Source organism: Anopheles stephensi, chromosome X, assembly GCF_013141755.1.
Source record: "Anopheles stephensi strain Indian chromosome X, UCI_ANSTEP_V1.0, whole genome shotgun sequence".
NCBI lineage: Eukaryota > Metazoa > Arthropoda > Insecta > Diptera > Culicidae > Anopheles > Anopheles stephensi.
The window spans coordinates 16,302,076-16,321,776 of NC_050201.1; the positions used below are offsets into that span (position 1 = coordinate 16,302,076).

Sequence of the window (19,701 nt, forward strand, 5' to 3'; positions counted from 1 at the left end):
TTATTTATTTTTCTTCTTTTTTCACAGTCTCAGAGGTTGGGGAGCGTGCTGGAGATGCGCGAATTTCATTTCAAAAAAAGCTTCCTGTAATTCTCGAATAATTAATCGCCTAGGGTTGTACGAATGTTGTAACTTGATTACTTTCCTATCTTTTACAACAACAAAATTGGCACTGATTTGTTTTTTTTTTTTTGTTTAGGAGTAATTTTGTTTAAAGATTTCAAAGTTCAATGCTACACACGTACGAAAAACGGGGATGCTTTGCCAGACAGCTTGTTTTGACATCCGAAAGAGACACCCATCCTTTTACCCTGCCAAGTCCATCCTCAATGCATGATTTAAGTCTATTCTACTTTGACAGTTGATTCTTTTTTTTTTGTTTTTGTTTGACAGATTTTTCCTAGATATGTTGGACTATGTTGGTGTGTTTGGAACGTTAGACTGTGATACTATAAAAGACTTGTTTTGTTTCGAATTTTGTGTTAGTCTAGTATATCTTATGAAACGTGTCACTACCGTAACTCAATTATTGATTTGAATTTATCGCATCTCTTATTCCCAATCCGTTTTGTTTGTTTTATCGTTGCTATATTTCGTGTTGTAACTACGGTATAAACGGAAACCTTCGTTCGTTGAAACGTTTTGAACAAGCTAAATTTGGATGTTCATATATATTTATAGTAAATATGAAGGTTAAAACTGCTGAACTTCAAAAACAAAGGGTAGTAAGTTATTCTATGTGATTAGTTAGCTTCTTAGATGTGGTGTCCGTACCGGTAAATTCGAACCGACAAAATATATACTGTTAAAGCTTGTTAACTATAGAGTGAAAAAAGGGAGGGAGTAATACGAGTGAAAAAATAAAGAGACAAGACAGAACATGAAAAGCAGTAATAAGTGATTGAAACATGATGTGTATCGAGTATCAAACGGACAGTAGATTATATAAATCGATCGCTGCGAGTATTTAGACAGTTAGACGAACAATGTATATATGCAGATAACACGTAACGGATAACGTAACATCCTGAACAGCGAGCGTTACTCTTGGGGTACTGTTTCTTCCCCCTCCCCCCCCACCCCCCTTTCTATCGGTCTCTCTGGAAGCTTTGTGGATTCGTGTAATGCTCCTTTGTGAGTTATACTAATTCTTATTCGGGAAGAGAGACTTTAAATGCCGATTGTTTGCCGTGCGAATGGTTCTCAACGATAGCTTTCTGCTGTTTGAATTACTTTTACCAGCCGACTCTAACCTCGAGTATAATTGTATTGAATATGAAAGATGTGCTACCGGCCGGTTACTGTTCTTTATCTTTTACTTATACCACTGCTAATGCAACAGTTTTTTTTTCATTCCTTTGATCGTATTTAATGTTCGCTAACGTTCTGCTTCATTGTGCAAATGGTCTCGAACCGACTGGTATTTTTGTTTTCATGCTTATACGTTATAAAAATTTAATGTTCGTGTTTGCAACTGATTAAACATTGACCTCTTCTACAATAACCCGTTTTAAAACAAAAACAATTCATATATAAATGCTGCTTGTATGTGTAGCTGACTGAAGAAATTAATAATGTTGATGAAGGGGATTATGTTTTTTTTTTTTTTGTTAAATAATGAGCTTCATCAATTGTTCTGGCTACTAATAATTTCTTCTAAATAATAATGCTTTTAATAATAAAAATTAAAAAAACGATGTAGCAAAACTACTGCTTTTAGCCATGTGTGTTCTTATTCATAAAGCTTCTTTACGCGATTTATCAAGAAATAATCAAAACGAACAAATTAGTGTATTGTAACAAAAACTGAATTGAAGTAAATTGTTAAATAAGAAAAAAAAACAAAACTCTCAAGAAACAACAATCTTAGTTACTTATACGTTTGACGCGTCTAGAGTTATAATAGTGTAAGTAAACGGTTGTTTAGCTCTCTCTCTCTCTCTCTCTCTCTCTCTCTCTCTCTCTCTCTCTCCCTCTCTCTTTAAACCCAAGGAGAAACTAAGTTTGTGCCTTTCCGTAAGTGCCCGCTGGAGGTCGATAAACTGCTGGCAGGGACAGTACTTGTGGCATGTTGAACGCGTACTTTCGTGTGCCAACGTTCTTCATCGTATTATCCGATCGAGTTCCCTCGCTAGAATGAAAACAATATATATTATTCTCATATAAAGTGAAACGTTATGTATTTGGAAAAATATTCCATTTATCTTAAGTCAAAATGAAGTTTTGGTGCACTAGGACTATGATGAAGATCAGTCCCTCCTCATAACCCATCATAGCTTTGAGAAAGACCTTAAATTATCGTTAAAGATGTTGTGAATTCTTATCATGCATGCATGCACTATAAAAAAATCGGGAAACGATGACATCACAGGGTACTACTCAGAATCAATCTTATCCTACTATTTCAACAGTCGGGACACACTGTCCCATGCATTTGGCCAGCACCGCTGATGCCAATCTGGCTATTTTCAATTTTCTCTTCAATATTTCAATTTCTCGTCCAGTAATACCCCCAGATATTGCACTTGGCGGGCTCTATCGATTCGTTCAGAATTAATGACTATAGACGGAAGGCTGGCCAAACCATCCGCAGTCTATACCATATAGTTGGTTTGCAACAATCTCTAGAACTTTTTTGAGGACTATCAAATCACCGAAAAATAATTCCCCGCAAACTTCACAACAATACTCTAGCAAAGTTGGAAGAGTCTCTATAATTAAACAAACCATCAATGCAGCAAGTATAGGGTACTCCTGTAAGGTCATTAGGTATGTGTAACTGTAACTGTATTAGCTGTAAAATAGACTAATAAATATCATTAGTATTGATTGCATTCGAGCCATACATTGCATATAATAAATAAATTGGGCTCAGCATATTATAAGGTGAAGTTTTAATTCGATCATGAAATTTACTCCAATTCTGAGTGCTGCTTAAAAAGCTTAGAACAGCTTCGCCATTTCGTCTAGATAAACTTGCCTGAGCACGAGCCATAAATATTTATCAATTTAAGATCATACTTCTCTTTTTCTTCTTTCCAAGCACTACATGCTGAACTTTCAATCACGGGCCTGTCTATTCTGGCATTCTGTGACTTGATTTTACCCGTAGTTCGTTGATGAGTCCTGCGTACGAGGAGGCGGTCTGGATGGGAATTGGACCCGGACACCGGACTGCCCCATACTAAAATCTTACTATCATTGTTCTATCATTGTTCAAAATCTATACAATGTTGATTCCTCTAGTCCTCTCAACAAATGAAAACAATTCTTAACATTTGAAAAGCGATACGTTAACAAAAATGTAACGTTTTGTACTGCTATGCCCTGTGCCACCATGAACGATCGCGTAAACCCTGCAATGCTTTCCTCTAGCTCGTGCACTTACCTGCGCATAGTATTAAGCACGGTTTGTGCATTGCCCGGTGACAGATGAAACTCCTGCTGCAACACACGACACTGCTCGAGCGTTACTGCCATCGACGTCCGATCCTTGGCACTCTTGCACGACGTAAACCGCAAACCCTGTACCGCCCGCGTCACTTCCTCCGCCAGCTGCAGTATGGAGTAGTTTTTCGTCAGATTCGCACGCAGTTCCGCCTCCATATCGTCCAAAAACTTCACCACCGAATGGTCCGGCACGAGCAGCTCCTTCTGCGGTGTGGTGTACGCACCCACCTTTGTCGGTGTGTCCTGGCTAGCGGAACAGTGGGGATTGACGAAATTGAACGGTACCTTCCGGTACCGGCTATGATACTGCTTCAGCCGATCATAATTATCCCAGTTCGAACGATGCTGTTCCCGCGTAAACCCTAGCGTTTCTGCCACCGTCGCCTTCTCGTTAATGCCGATGTTAAAGAACACGGGCGTTACCCGGAAGTTAACCGCTTCCTTCGTAGGCAGATGGCAAAACACTGACTCCGGCACGGGAAGCAGTACACGCAGCGCTTGCCGGGACCCGGTCACCCTCGGCAACGGTATCGCACCCTTCGTGTCACGGTGCAGATTGCTGCGTATGAGCGTAAAGCCTACCGTCGCCAAGTCTTCGACCGCAACGCTCATATCACCCCACATGTCCGTTTCGTTGCCGTACAGTGAAAGCAACCCTTCGAAGTACGCGAGCGGACCGAGATGTACTAACAGGCTGATAAAGTTTTCCGTCACATTTTGCCCCCAAAGCTTAGCCATCAGTCCAGCGACGAGGGAGGTTAGCGCCTGGGAGAAGCAAACGTCGCGTCGATACATGATGGCAAGTGTGGCGCTCGTTTTCTTCATGTCCTGCTGGAGCCGTTGGACCGAGTGCATAAGTCGTGCAGTTTTTAACAAACCGTCCATCGCTTGACGCAGTTTTTTCATCGAGGGACGCAGCTCGAGCGCCCAATCGGTAGTAGCGGAAAGGTCTAGCCCGTCAGTAAACTTGTTGCCCTTCTTCACCTTTCGCGCGACCTCGCCGACTGCTTGCGTAAGGGCTAAGTTTAAGTCCTTGCTGTTGTTCAGATGCGGTGTGGTCTGTGGTTTCATCTCGATGGCACACGGTTTTGTTGGGCTCGGTTCGCTTTCGGGCAACTGCGGCACAACTGGAACAGCAGCTTCCGTGGCTGCAATGTTGCCAGCGGCGTGCGGTAGCGATAGCGGTTGACTCGTAACCACGGTGTACGCTGGGAGCGTCTCGATGCTGGACGGTCGCTGTAGCGCACCGATTGATCCACACTTCGGTTGGCGCAGACGTACCGCCGGGCTGCCACATCGTCCACAAAGAAACTTTACCTTTGACACGAGACACATGACGCTCGCTTCAATGTTTAACTGCGTCAGATCAAGCGGTTCCGGTTCCTCCGTCGGACGATAGTAATTTGCCGACGGGCTCGAACTCATCACCTTCGTGTCGAGAAAGGCTCCATTATGTCCGAGCACAATAGCGGTATTCTCTATCAGATAACCCTGCTCATCGTACACATTGGAGAGGAGTTCGTTCTTATTTTCCAACAATTGATTCGCGGTTAGTGTCGTACCGGAAGAAGCTACTACACTCGGTGTCGTCGGTGCGTGGGTGAGCGTTACGTCACCATTGACATCGAAATGCGTTTCACTGAACGGTTTGTTTGCTTTGGAAGAGGAAGGTTGTTCGGTCGGCAGATAGCAGGGACTCGGTAAGGAATAGGTCATGCTAGGCCGCACTTCACTTTCACCCTCGTGCTGCTTCTGCAATTGATTAAAGCTGCTCTGTATGGTAGCGATCGTGTCGCTCAGATCGAACGAAGACGAGGACGACGGTGACGGTACCACTTTGGCCGGACGTGGCAGCACACTGAGCGTGCCGGATTTGGTTGTGCGTTGGACTTGCTGCGGCCACAGATCCGGAGCCGGTCCCATTGGGGTAGAAAAATCTTCCAGTTCGGGCGATTTCAGATCCAAGGCGCCCAGCTGCTGGGTAATCTTCCGGAACGGTGACATAGCGGACAGCGTGGTACCACCACTTCCACCAACGGAAAGTGTTCCAACGTCGCCGACTCTACCACCAGATTCACCACCACCACCCTCGCCACCGGTCGTGGGATCATCAATAATGCGGTGTCGCTCGATGAAAGCGAACGCTTCCTCTACCAGGCTCGGTTCCCAGATGTTTAGTAAGGCGCGCGTTTTCGTCATCATTTCGTTGCAAAGTGGTAGCATACCTTTGGGGTTTTTCGATTTCGCCAAATACAGCAGCTGTGACATAATCTCCACTATCTCCTTTCGCAACTGCTTGATCGCCTGCACCGCATCGTTTGCTGCCGTTACCTTGTGCTGTGCTTCACTCTTCGACGGCGAAGCCTTCACCTGGTGCAGCAGCTTGATAAGGCCACCGGTCTTCGATTTGCCCGAATGACGCGTAAACGCACCGACGGTTATAACGTCCAGGATGCCGGCCCGCTTGAGTGTGTCGTTGTGGGCCCACATACGCTGTAGATGCAGATTTACCGGTGCGAATTCGAGTGTCTCGTCACCCTTACGGCAACTGGGCTTAAACGATCGGCCACGCTGTTGCTGTGCGTGCAGATACTGCTTTGCCTGCGAATAATCTTTCAGCAGCTTCAGATGCTTGTCGAGCAGTTCCATCTGCTTCTGACGCCATTCGCCTCCCAGCTCGCCCATGCCGGAAATTTCCTGCAGAAGTTCTTTTTCGCGTGCGATCCACACGGAAAGGAGCTGCTGCGGGATCAGGTAGCAGAGGTAGCTTTCGAGCATTACCTCCATCACGCTAATGTCACCCCCGAGTCCTGAATGCAACCGGTACGTGTGTATGGTCGGATTGGTAAAGACGAGTCCAATTTTCGACGGTGGTGGAATAAACAGTTTAATGCCGAGCTTTGGCGGTAGTGATTGGGAGCGACGATGACCTAACTGTTGTTGCTGCTGATGCTGCATCTGCTGCTGCTGCTGCTGATTCTCACCAAACAGACCCGATTTCATCGGTGAGCGAGGATTATTCCGCCGCTCCATATCCGGTGTACAGGTGGCGATCGTCAGAAAGCCTGCATTTTCTCCGCACGACTGCGTACGCAACGGTATGCGCAACCGCGACGTATCCGCTATCACACCGAGCGATATCTCAGCCCACCCGATTGGTACTGCCGTTTGCGTGACCTTCTCCCGCACATCGTAAGCGGTAAAGCGTATGAGTGATTCTGCGTGCAGCCCATCACACGCCCGAAACGCGATAGTACAGATAAACTGCGGATTGGAGCTACGCTCAATCACCTCCGTCCGGCCATACTTAACCCATCCCGACGCCCGATTGTTCGACGTAACCTGCACCACGACAGACGGGTTCGGTGGTTTGCCGTTACCGTCGCAAAGGAGATTGTCGCACGAGATGACCGATTCACAGATAGGGATTTCATTCAGATCTGCAAATCGAGAGAGTGTGGATTCGATTAACAAAAACAAAAATGAAGCAAACAAGTTATCGATCGCGCAAGCTTACCGATTTCTTTCCCCGTTTGTAAACGCAACATATCGATGTCCACGTCGTGGATCGTGCCACGGTGCCGATCGATCTGTTCCCGAAGATACTTGAGCTGGGCGCGTTTAATGTCATATTCCGCCAACCCTATCGCTTGCATCCATTCGAAGCGTTCTTGTTGTGTATTGGCAGCGAACCGTTGTCTCAAACCGTCATTAAATTCTGTTAAAAAAAGTGGGATCATTCATTGTTAGTGTGATTATAGGATTATCGTTTTTACGATGACTGGTAACGCCTATGAATGTATGATAATAGTGTAACAATCACAGTAGTTACAGATTATAGTGTTTGAAATTTCCACAACTCTAACTACTGCGTTAGCAAGCAATACGGCCAGGCCGTTCTTTATGAATAAAAAAAAACTACTGCGTTAGCTATAAGGTAAATTTTCAGAATTTTCGCTTGGTTTGGTTATTAATTACTATACATTTTTCTTACAGTTTACTTTACTTACCTAAATAAAATACATAGCCATCGTACTCTTGCTGTTCGTTGTTGGTCGGTGTGATGCATTTGAACTTTTCCAGCACGATGCATCCTTGAGGCTCCGAAAATGGGTCGCCAGATTTAAAGTAGAACAGTAAATTACCGCGCAGTCGACACCACCGTTCGAGGCTTACTGCGATCGACAGTATGGTGGAAGAAAATAATAAGAAAATTTTCAATTAGTTCATTATCCTGCCGAAAAACAAAACCATTCACAGACAAAATGTAATTTTTCCATTACAAATTACTTCAGCTAAGCGCTTTGTTAAAATTACCAAGCAATAACTACCAAACCGCCACTGTATTTGGGGTGTTCAACATAATTCGTGGCATTTTTCCTGTTCCAAAACTATCTTTAATTTAATTTTCAAATTGACAACAAACCGCACCGAATTAAGCTGAAGATTTAATCGATTAGAAGGGAAATCAGTGTAAAATCCAGTTGGTTAGTGTGAAGTTAAAACAAAAACTACGACGTTGTCAGTAAAAAAAACACACACACACACAGTTTTTAGTAACAGGGTGCGTATGGGTGTCTTTCTAACAGAACAAACAAAACGAACCTTGATTCGATGCACCACCGATGCAACTGAATGGCTTTTGACGTTTTAGTAAACCTTTACGACCACCTACTAGCCGATCGCCAGTGAGCTTTTGTGATTCATCTGTGAGGATTAATCATAATCCTCAACACAAACCCCACATTTGAAAAACGAGGGAAAGGGGGTATAGATATAGAGAGAGAGAGGGTATGTGACCGAGAAACAAAAACAATTGCTTCCAGTTGCCGGATGCCGAAAAGATAATGTGTTAAAACAAGTTAAATTAAAAACACAAGAACAACCGTGCGTGCGGGACATTTTACGGGACCAAATGAATGTGGAAAGGAAGAGAGGAGAGGCTCCAGTTAGATTTTCCAGATTTTTGTTGAAGAATCCGTCGACCAGCAGTTGTTTGAGCCGTGTGTTGTTGTAGATGTATTGCGATGTATGCGAACGTACGAATGAGAGAGAGAAAAAAGAGGGAAAACGAGGAGAAATACAGAAACAATAAATAAAAGTATCAGCAAACAGCTCCCGAAAAAACAAGAATGGACACCAAAACGATAAAAAAAATAACGAAACAGTAAATATCGATACCACACATAAAATATGTTCCGCTTCCAAGTAGGGGAGAGGTAGGCGCCCATTTTATCGCCTGTGGAAAACGGGGATGAAACAGATGGAAACATGATGAACGTGTGATTTGTCATCCGCAAATCTGAGCAATGTGCATTTAAATGAACGATGTGATGTTCCTACCCAACCGGTAAAGGGACCTTCCCTTTACTTGTTCCAACACACATATAAAACCTAGATTAGCGCGAGATTCTAAACAGAGCATAGTAAATGATTAATGGTGACGGTTACAGTTCCATTCACAACACATAAACCCCCGTAGTTTGCAGTGCTCGGTGTAACTTGCCTTCTGTTTTGCGGAAGAAACCTTCCTGCTTTTCCGTGACGTGCAGTGGACCTTCCTTTTCGAACTTGTTGCTCGGTTGCGTAGCCAGTGTGATCAGTTCCTGTTTGTTGAAACGCATCCTGATGTGCGATCAATTTTCGACTTGGTTGGTGTAGGTCGATTAGAAAGAAAACCAAATGTAGACGGCTGACAAATTAGGCCACTGGAATGTAGGGGCGCTTAGCATAAATAGGATGAAACTAGTAGTGGGTTTGCATTGCGCAGCTTTCCTAAAATAACAAAAAGAAAACATCGTTACATTAATGGCTGATGCTGAACATTAATAGCAAATGTTGAAGTAACATGCTGCAACATGCTAGGTTGATTGTTCTGTCAACCCCTTAGGGCGTTTGGGCGGATACGCTCACAGCGTATGGTTGTGGAACCCGTCCGGCAATAAATTGCTTCGGAAATGTTTGTTTACATAGATCGTTATGAAACTATACTCTTATCTTCAACTGCAAACAACAACAACAAAGCGATACAGTACATAAAACTCACCCAGCCGTGTTTTTGCCTTACCCACTTTCACACCATTTTTTTCCCCTTGTCCCCAGTGTGATGGTTGAACGGAATGCTCGTTCCTCTCGCTCTGTTGAATGCACCAATCGCCACTAGGTGGTGGTCAACGCGTTTGGGCTCATCCGTGGTTCATCTGCCCCGTTCCACGGTGCAACCAAATGTCCGGGCTGTGATCACAGCTGACTCACTGCACGAAGAAAACAGATACGGATTAGATGTGGATTTATTTTACCAATCTTTACTGTAACCCTTTGCCGGTAACTTACCCCGGGACGGGTGGGCGGAAAGGGGACTGGAATTATTCCGCGACTATGATAGCCCACCGTCCTACCTGATCGACTGCTGGCTACATATACATGAGATGCATATGTTTTTCTGCCTGCTGTCAAACGTGATCAAGCCGAGTTTACACGTACCAAATATCAAAAGTGAAGCACATTTGTCAAGTTTATAATTATTTTTTATTTCAAATTATTCGGCATACATTGTACATCTTAATCATTGTGAATTATTTTCGTTTTGTACTCTAGTTTTTAAGCAATACGGTCAGGCCGTCCTTCGTAAATAAAAAAAATCTTCAGTTTAGACCCTGGTAACAAAATCGTAATGCTTTCCTGCTTTGGTAGGTTTACTTGTTACTTAGAAAGAGCGAGAAAGCATTACGATTTTGTTACCAAATTTACAGACCAATTATTGATACCACAGTGCATAGACTGTCTCATATAGTTACTATTGGGCTTGCCTGTTTTCTACTTAAATCTGTTCAAATCTTTATTCAAAAAAGTTTAAGTTTAGATGAAGAACAGCACACCACAATTAAACATGGCGGCCGGCAAGATGTACCGACCTCGCTTTCATTCCATCGCTCTCGCCATAAACGCACACCACTACCACTTTGTTGTGCGCCTGTACGGGAGTGAAATTTGACCAACTCCCAGGAATTGCCTTTGTTTTCTTGTTTGCTGGAGCAAGTACACATGCGCAGCTGCGGGTGCATTATTGTTTAGAACTGGAGTTTTAGCACGCCACACATGCGCACAGTCATCGGCGATGGGGCTGGCGAGAGGAGTTAGTTACAGTGGCAGGTACCGAGCCGACAAGAACGCATTACCGTTTGTCCATTCCACGATCAATCCGTGTGTGTAGTGCAGATCAAGTGCACGGTGCTGATTTCTTCTTCTCCAGTGCTACTGTAAGCCGAGTGCAGTTTTTGCCGTGTAAGTGGTGTTACATGACATAGTTAATGTATGCTAGGAATTGGTGATGTATAATGTACATACAAAATGCAATATTGACTGTAATGTGATTTTTCTGGTGTTTTATCGTGTTTGCGTGATAGATAGCTAATGGTGATAGTGCGCATTAGTGTTTAGTGAAGGAATACATATGCTTGTTTAATATAAATATGTTCCCCTGTCATGATAACGTAATGGTGGAGTGAGTGGGATAAAGTATGCAATAAAATAAGTGTGTGAGTGAGTGACTAACTGTCAATAGGATTAAATTAAACGAAATGTGCGCGAGCAGGACGGTTTTTATGTGGAAACATAGGTGAATCATAAACCTGCTATTCGACGCCTTCACAGCTTCAATACTGGTTTACTCTTGTTCCTGTGCTTAGTATAAACATACTCATACACATGCACAAATACGCGCCGTGCAGGACTGATATGTGTCATACTGGAAGTGATTTTTGAATAACGTATTTGCATAAGCACGTTCCTCAAAGCGCGAATGTTCAGCCAGCGCGTGTAGTGTATTCCGTGTTCCGCTGTGGCCCGTAAACAACAAACACAAGAGCCATTGCAAGAAATAGGCTTCACCACTGCCTAAATAAAAACCTCACACCTGTTATGTGATTTTTTTAATCCGAAAATGGATGTGCTTTTTACCGCTCCAATCAAGTGAACTGCGAGGCCCGCCCCTGCCAACACCGGCCAGGCTTCCACCGAATAGCAAAATCGTAACTTTTTTTTTTCTAAAGCATTTTAGGTCATTGGATACAAACGGGAATAGCGTGTACAAAAGCTCCTCCAACACCGATGGAATGAGAAAAATTCGCGGGAATTGAAGGTGTAAGGACTAAGAATGTGCGGCTGTTGCTGGCTACCGATAGCTGTGTGTGTTGTGGGATAGTGAAAATTGTAAAACGAAATCGGTTCAAGTGTTTGCAAATTATAACAGAAGGTAAGTAATGAAGTGACTCATAAGAGTAATGGAGTAAATTTGAATTATTTTTATTTAAGAGCCTATGAAATGTGTTTAGGGCACTCACTGGGCGGGACCGGTGTAGTTAATAGCGGTGCAAGTAGCTAGCACAATATGTTCTGGTATCGAATCCCATCTGGAATGTGCTCTCCCGTAGGGGGGGTAGGACTTACATTCCAGCTATGGGTAATTTGAGTTTGAAGGAAGACAGGAATTGTGGCAGGTCAAGAGCTTCTGGGGTCTTGTTGTGCCAAAGAGGAACAATTGCTGGAGTACACCAGTGCTAAACTACGTACGAACCCCCTGGCTTTTCCCTTCCTTTTCCAGTGCCTTTCTGGATTCCATAGCAAATAATGTCGCAATTGTTAATAAGCGACATCACACATCCATAAGAATGTAAGGTGTCATCACCCTCTCTCATTAAAACGATAAAAAAATGCTTTCAGTTCTTATGGATTCTTTGCGCGCGCTACACCCTCGTTCGTGTTATCATCATGATAGATAAGAACAGAGCCAGCAGGCGATATCGGGCATACGTTCTCATCGATAACTTAATAAACAGTGGTTGGTGGTATTGAACTCCTTCTTTTCAACGAAAAGTTTGTAGTACGATTGTTATCCCCAAAAAGCGACGCTGGCGATAATTGGACGTGATAGAGCTAATTTTTAGCGATGTGAAGCGCACAACCAAACGGTGGTATCAGACGTGAAGCACACAAGGTGTGATAGAATTCGTAGAATTAGATATTTGATCACACAGGAAAAATCAATAACACTTGTCTACTTCGTCAAGCCACTAGAATCATTTTCTTTGGCTCTACAATCTCAAGAGGATAAAAAAGATGGGATGGGATATAACCATGCGAATCTGCTAGATCCGTCCGGGACTGCAGGAAACATTCAAAATGGTAGTCGATCAGTACGAGGACCGTTCTTTTGGTTTCCGCTTTTGGAAGCGGGTTGACGATTTTAAATTGTTTTATAAGTCAATTCTTTTAATAACGCTTAGCTAGCTAGCTAGCCTTCAAGCTGTTGGGAACTATAAATGGCTGTATAATTTGGGCGGGTTACACTACGGAAGAATATTGATATTTTTATATCAATTTTCAGTTTAAGGTCATCTCACTCTGGTCGATTACGATTCCAGACGGTTCCGATTCTTTCCGAAGGTTTCCGGTTCCGACGATACTCAGGCTCTGAAGTTCCTAGCAATTTTGATACTCACTACTGCAAGCCACTAGATTGGGTCGTATGAATTCCTTATGATCAACATTAGCATTGGACAACATAGGCATCCTGTTTATAATAAACTTCCGTAAACCAGAAGCATTGTTGATAAAGTTGAACGGCTACCAGCACAGCTTGTAGAACCTTTTGAAGGCAAACATTCTTTCCCTTCATAACGCACAGACACACACGCACAGGCCTGTCATAGCAGAATAGTCATATATGAAATGATTTCCTCTAGCTGATGATGATTCATCGTGCACAAGTAGCTTATCATGCCAAGATGGTATGTAATGCGTTCTCTACTATCCATACTCATTTCTTTTGTTTTCTCTTTCACTAGATTCTCTCTGCCACTCGAGACAAGACGCCGCCACAGCCGCGCATGCGCTAGTCTAGACGTTAGAGTTGAGGATGATGGAGCAGCAACAGCAACAGAACAACTTAAGCGAGAGCAAACCAGCTCAGCCAACCCCGGTACCATTACCGCGCCCAAGACAGCATGTGAAGCAGCTGGAACCGGCAGACGCAACAACGCAAACGACAGCCTATATCAACGTTGCCGTAGTAGAACCGAACATTCCTCCATCGATTAACGCACCCGTACCGGCCCCGAGACAGCGGTCGAAGGTGGTAATATTTGACGACGGGGAGCAGCATAAATCGAAGCATGGCACGCCCGCGGAATGTGATGATGAGCGTTATCAGAACGTTGTTATCATACGTCCGGCACCACCAAGCCCGGTTAAACCCGCCAGTGAAGGTAATAGCAATAAGCCGGTAAACAAAGATCGTCCTTCGGATGAAGCGAATACCAACGTCCGTACGGCGCCGGATATATTGCTCACAGACAACCTGCGGGATTTGAAGCTTAATAGTGAGCTTCGTGAATCGGAAGAAGAAAACCGAACGGCCGGTGGGGATGGAAAATACAAAACCCTTTCACCGGGCGATCTGTTCAAAACGATCGGCACCGCGTCGCGTATGCTAACCGAATCGATTGGTGAGCGGGTTGCGCACAAGACGAAGAAGGTTGCCCATAACGTGCGCAACACTGGCACAAGCCTGGTCGCTTGGGGTCAGGAATCGCGCAAGAGTGCTGCCGGGAAGCTACTTAAAGGTGTTGGTAGCAAGCCGGAGAAGCCGGCGGAACGTCCGGAAGACCATCAGACGGGAGGAGCATCATCATTGGAACAGCAACAGCAAGCAAGCAGTCCGAAGGCCTCCGGGAAAACAAGACCACGGTCCCTAGCGTCGCCGGATGGTGTAATGGGAAAGATTCGCTTCGATAGTCCACTGATGAACAATGCCACTCGCGTGCAAGCTACGTACGATACACCGAAGAAGAGTGGCCTCGTGCTACGGTCACCCGATTCGGCATCTTCCTCCCCGGCACAGTCATCAAACGGTGGTAATAGCAGCGTGCGTGTTAGCAGCAGCAGTTTAGCATCGTCGGAAGGTGGTGCTGGGGTGGAAAGTGCTCGCGGTCGCTTCGAACGGAATGCTCCCGCTAGCCAAAGTCTGTATAGCCGTATCGTGCCGAAGCGGAACCGGGGCATCAACAATAATGAGTCCGTAATGCCTCCACCAGGGCTACTAACACGTACCAGCAAAAACAAAAGCGAATCAAACCTGTACGAGTCAATATTTTACGTTGGACCACCGAAGGCGACCGAAGCGAGTGATGGGCTGTACGGGAAGTTAAACATTATATCTCGGCCAACAATTTCTTCCAGCTCGAGCAGCAGCTCGGTGTCGGGTGGTGGTGGCTCCGAAGAGGACAACACGACCATCCATGAAAACATACAGATACGGGAAAAAACTACCAACTCCAAAACTACTGCACCCACTGCTGCAGGTGCATCTTCTCCGTCGCGCCATCGTATATTTTCACGGCGTCTTTCAGTCGGGGAGCAGCAACCGCAACAGAATTTACGCTCGGAATCATGGAACTTTTACGACGTAAGCACCAATGCTGGAGGTTCAGCAGGAGTTTTGGGAGATGAAGAGGAAGAAGAGGAGGAGGAGGAGATCAGCCTTTCGCACATAAGCACACCGGAACCGGTGTACGAGAACAGTGTCGAACCATACCGGCTGTTGCCAATAGCTGACCAGCTCGAAATGCTGCAACCGGTACCGATCGGTGAGGACGATAGCATCCACCGTCTGCGGCATGATTACGACGAGGTTTCCATTGCGGACATTATAGACGAGTTTGATCCATTGGTGGCTGGTGCTGGCGGTAGTCGTACGGCAATGGAAGGCAACATCCAGCGACCGTGCGGTAATTTGGCGCTGATCGAGAATCTGCTCGGCGAGGAATCGTACAGTCGGATGCCGAAGCGTGTGTCAATGGCGGATCGTTGTCCGAAACCGCCAAAACGTTCCGATTCGTTGTTTGTGTCGGAAACGTCTTCCGTAGGAGCAACAGCAACTAGAGCAGCAGCAGCAGCAGCAGTACCAGCAGCACCAGAGCGTGCTGTTCCTGCTAAGCCGGCGCGTCGAAAGACCAGATCGAGTACTGCAGAGCAAACTGTTAGTCAAATCATACATCAAAATCTAAACCTTCCCACCGGTAGTGTGGAAAACCTGGTCGAGCTGGAGGAACGATTTATTGAACCACATCTTTCGTCCGTATGCTCTGATGTTGATGTGCAGGAAGACGGTCCGGTTGATTTGAGCTATCCACGAGAACCACAAACGAGCTGGTACGTTGCGGATGAGGAGCAACGGCAAGTTCCACAAGGTCAGGTAGCGGCTAACAACGCCGATCGGTTCCGGAAACGCGGTGTTGTTGTTCCCATTAATGAGACTGCCGATCCGAACGCGAAGGTTTCAAAGAATCCGCCTGTGGCACAGGAAGAAGGTGGAGGGCCATCAACGGCAGTGGATGATCCAAGAACGTCCTATCTGCCCACCTATTTCGAAGCAATCGGTGGAACGGATCCACTCTTTGAGCGTGGTCTGGCTGGATCTCCCGCTGGTGCTGCGGCCTCCATCAAGTCCCCCAGCGTTGCCACAAAGCTGTTGAACGCATTAAAACGGAAGCCCAGCTTTAACAAGGGTGGCACTGGCGAACATTCCTCCTCCTCCTCCTCCACCGTGCTAACCACACTCGAGATGGTCCCGAAGCCGAAGCTAACCGAGCGGCTCATCTCACACAAAGGACACGTGCTGAAATTTCCCTCCGGCAAGATCGGCGACGTACTGAACGAACTGTCTCCTCGGTCGGTAGTGTTGCGCGAGCGTATCTTCCAAACCTATCTCGACCCACAGCAAACCCTGCCGAAGGAAGCGATCCATCTCCGTCACATCCTCTCGGTACAGAGCATCCTGCAGCACAAGTTTGCCGGCGAAGGACGACTCGATCTGCACTGTTTCGAGGTGGTGCTCGGTGTGCCGAAGGGTGTCAGCTCGTCGACTGGTGGATCGGCTGGCAGTGGTTCATCGGCACTGGCCGCCGCATCCATGTCCACCAATCCGGAGTTATTGATTACGAGTGGTACATCAGCAAACGTGAAACTCGTACGTCAGTCGTACATGTTCGGCACGCACAAACGTTCCGATCGGAATCTGTGGATGGCGAAAATTCTCCAATCGGTAACGGATGTGTTCGGGAGCGAGTGTGATTTATTGCGTGAGTTTCTACGGGCGGGTTGGTGTTACGTGAAGAAATCCGTATCGGCGGCATGGTCCGGTGCGTGGTTGCTGCTAGCGAAACGTAAACTGTATCTGTACAGCTTTCCGGAGGATCGGTTGGAAGAGCTCGATTTACGTAAGGCACGGTGTATCGGGGTGGTTGACAATGAACCGAGCACGATCGGCAATCTATACGTCGAGTCCGGGCCCAGCCTGTTCATCGACTGTCCGCCATACACGACACTTTACTTCGTGATGGGATCACCGCGTGAAACACAAATCTGGCACAAGGTGATCCGGCAGGTGGCGCACAAAAACGGACCTACACTGCACAGCCAGCAGCTAACGCGGGGTGACGTGCCCGTGCTGATAGACAAATGCATTAACTTCATCTACGCGCACGGCTCCATGTCGGAGGGTATCTACCGGAAGTCAGGCTCCCAGTCATCCGTAGTGCGCATCCTGCAGCTCTTCAACGAGGACGCGTTCAACGTCCAGCTGACGCGGAGCGAGTACAACGAGTACGATGTGGCGGGTGCGTTGAAAAAATTCATTCGCGAGCTACCGACCTCATTTTTCGGCAATTACGCGGCATCGTTCGTTGCGATCGGCACGCTCAGCGGCGATGCGCAGGACGAACAGCAGCTCAAGCTTGATTCGTACCGGCAGTTGCTCGATCGGTTGCCCCGCATCGAGTACTGCACGTTGAAAAAGTTGCTAGGCCATCTCGCGTTCATAGCATCGCTCGAGCAGCACAATCGGATGGGTGTGCCGAACCTTGCGATGATCTGGGGATCCGTGTTGCTTGCCAACGCGAGCCAGAACACCGTACAGGAGCGTGGCGGTGGGTATCACCAGCAGGATGCGGACGTGGTGGCGGATCTGATCCGACTATACAGCAGCCTGTTTCCGGTCGGGGCCGAAGAGCTGTACCGCGAGCAGCTGATGCTGTCGGTGCTGAAGAAGTATCATGCTGCGGCAGAAAATCTTTCGGACACTGTTAAACATTCGGGTGATTTGAAGGTATGGATCACGATCGATTGCGACAGTGCGCCCGAGGAGGAAGGCCTGCGTAGTGATGGTTCTGCTGGGAGAAAACATGGTGTGGGAAAGGAGGTAAGTTAGCCATGCGTTAGGCGTTCAATATATTGTATTTCTCTTTTTTTTTGGATTACAACCTCGAATGGTTTATTCCAACAATTCCTAAAGTTGACAAATGGGGCGGTCCGGTGGCCGAGGCGATAACGGCACCAATCTTCACACGACAGGACCGGCGTTCAAATCCCATCTCGACTGTTTCCCCGTAGTGAGAACTGACATTCCAACTACGTGGTATCATAAAGTCTAGTAAGCCAGAAATGGCAGGCATGTCGTAAGAGGTCGTTAAGCCAAAGAAGAAGCCGTGAATCACGATTGTTTGGTTTCTAGCACGTCCTTAGCTTAGATAGTTCATCCGTTTGGTTCTTCCATGCTTTGCGCTTTGAACAGAATTCTAAGCAGTTCATTAAGAGGTTTTTGGAGAGCGAAACTTCGCTTATTAACATTAAATAATTGAACGAACTGCTCGGTTCTCTTGTTCATTTGGAACATCTCTACTGGATAGTCAGAGATGATCCGGATGGGATTCCAAGTGCTTTGCCATGGCACCAATTTATTCTAATTTTATGTTACGTTGTACAAAGCTGGGATGTCTTCACATTTCCCTTTTCTACTCTTTGGGACACAACAAGCATTCTCACCGATAGGAGCTTTTCGTTATAAATCGATGCAACCGAAATTATTGAAAATCATAATTTAATTTAACTTACCTTTCTTTATGACAGGACAAAGCGCAAGTGAACGTAGACGTCAATCCTACGAAAACTGCTGCCGACATATGCAAGGAGCTGGCAGCAAAAACCAAACATCCCTGGTATAAGCTTACACTGTACGAGGTGATTGCGAACGATGCGCTCGTTCGCCCAATACACTACAGCGAGAAAGTGCTGGAGATTGTTGTTCGGTACGTTCTCCCAGTCGGAGTTTGCTGTTTGTGTTGTTTTTTTTTTGGTATTGAACAAAAGACTAACGGATATCTTCCGCACCACACAGATGGACGTACTGGGACGAAGCGGATCGGAAAAATAATTACCTCACGCTCAAACCAACGACCACGTTCAACGATGTGTATCGTACCATCCAGAAGGCACCGGTCCTTACGCCCACGATGGAACTAAAGTTTGCCGAGCGGAAGACGAAAGCCCTGCGCAACTATCAGCTACAACTGATCGGACGTGGCCTGGTGGTGTTGAAAAAGCTGGAAAAGAAGGATAAAGGGTACGAGGAGGTGATGAAGATTGATCTCACCCAAATGACGGCGTACATTGGGTGTGAGCCAAAGCGTGATCGGTCCAGCCTACGGTGGGCCATCACGCTGGTGGATCATAGCTTCAAGAAGAGGTATGCTGGGATCAACCCATATTATATCATATTATGTGTTAATTTAACCAAACTATTCTTTCGCCCAAACACCTCTCCACCTAACCCCCCCCTTACAGAACACGCGACTCCCCATTCATCGGCCATGTGTTTGGAGGGTTCGATTTCGCTAGCCAAATACTGTGGTATTCGAGTATTCTCTACAGCCAGTATAAGGATGACATTCTGCCTAGTGGGGATTTATTTTTTTGAAACGCGTAGCCTTTAGCACAATTGTTATTTTCCTCACGGACAAGGTAAGGTAATGCATATTTTTCTTTATTGAATTGCAAAAGAAGAACTTAGGACTTTTTTGAAATTTAACGTTTTGATTGTTTTTAGCTTTAAGATCCAAATGTTTACCTTATTTTTGACAAGAATTTTAGAGAGAGAGAGAGAGAGTGATATGCGCAAAAGAGAAACAGAACTATACCGTTAATTTGTGATCGCAAAAATTGCTGATTTGAGCCATATTAAGTTAACGTTCATTCCAAACTGTTAAACATGTGTGTATACATTGTTAAATTGCCTTCAAGTAAGATTACATGAAAATTGTATGAATAAAAGCTAACCCACTGAACTGAATAAGATTGTTTTATGTGAGAGTTTTTTTTTTAAATGGTTTCTAGCCCATTTAACTTTTCCCTCTATAA

At 45.7% G+C, this 19,701-nt stretch overlaps 2 protein-coding genes across 6 annotated transcripts; one reads left to right on the forward strand and one right to left on the reverse strand.

The window, feature by feature from the left end:
- Nucleotides 1-150: 150 nt before the first annotated feature.
- LOC118511427 (inositol polyphosphate-4-phosphatase type I A) lies at nt 151-9,886 on the reverse strand. 4 transcript variants are annotated; one of them, XM_036054520.1, is made up of 8 exons: nt 9,784-9,886; nt 9,518-9,704; nt 8,957-9,225; nt 8,056-8,157; nt 7,461-7,625; nt 6,968-7,168; nt 3,389-6,890; nt 151-2,131 (listed from the first exon to the last, which is right to left on the reverse strand). In XM_036054520.1, exons 3-8 carry the CDS (start codon nt 9,072-9,074, stop codon nt 1,999-2,001), a joined length of 4,221 nt encoding a protein of 1,406 aa, XP_035910413.1. In that variant the 5' UTR covers nt 9,075-9,225; nt 9,518-9,704; nt 9,784-9,886; the 3' UTR covers nt 151-1,998. The 4 variants fall into 4 exon arrangements, with proteins under 4 accessions (XP_035910413.1, XP_035910430.1, XP_035910421.1 ...); XM_036054537.1 differs by having other exon boundaries at nt 8,957-9,453; XM_036054528.1 differs by having other exon boundaries at nt 9,497-9,704.
- A 522-nt stretch (nt 9,887-10,408) lies between these two features.
- Nucleotides 10,409-19,636, forward strand: LOC118511409. Of its 2 annotated transcripts, none has more exons than XM_036054478.1 (6): nt 10,409-10,734; nt 11,502-11,704; nt 13,296-17,707; nt 18,415-18,593; nt 18,683-19,030; nt 19,129-19,636. In XM_036054478.1, exons 3-6 carry the CDS (start codon nt 13,367-13,369, stop codon nt 19,259-19,261), a joined length of 5,001 nt encoding a protein of 1,666 aa, XP_035910371.1. In that variant the 5' UTR covers nt 10,409-10,734; nt 11,502-11,704; nt 13,296-13,366; the 3' UTR covers nt 19,262-19,636. The 2 variants fall into 2 exon arrangements, with proteins under 2 accessions (XP_035910371.1, XP_035910362.1); XM_036054469.1 differs by having other exon boundaries at nt 11,510-11,704; nt 19,129-19,630.
- The last annotated feature ends 65 nt before the right edge of the window (nt 19,637-19,701 follow it).

Bases quoted from the DNA above. Each gene is read 5' to 3' on its own strand.
- LOC118511427 (XM_036054520.1), bottom strand. From the start codon at position 9,074: ATGCGTTTCAACAAACAGGAACTGATCACACTGGCTACGCAACCGAGC. The intron at 8,158-8,956 runs GCAAGTTACACC...TAATCCTCACAG, and splicing joins TTTCTTCCGCAAAACAGAAG to ATGAATCACAAAAGCTCACT. The intron at 7,626-8,055 runs GTTCGTTTTGTT...TGTCGATCGCAG, and splicing joins CGGTGGTGCATCGAATCAAG to TAAGCCTCGAACGGTGGTGT.
- LOC118511409 (XM_036054478.1), top strand. From the start codon at position 13,367: ATGATGGAGCAGCAACAGCAACAGAACAACTTAAGCGAGAGCAAACCA. The intron at 17,708-18,414 runs GTAAGTTAGCCA...TCTTTATGACAG, and splicing joins AACATGGTGTGGGAAAGGAG to GACAAAGCGCAAGTGAACGT. The intron at 19,031-19,128 runs GTATGCTGGGAT...CCCCCCTTACAG, and splicing joins GATCATAGCTTCAAGAAGAG to AACACGCGACTCCCCATTCA.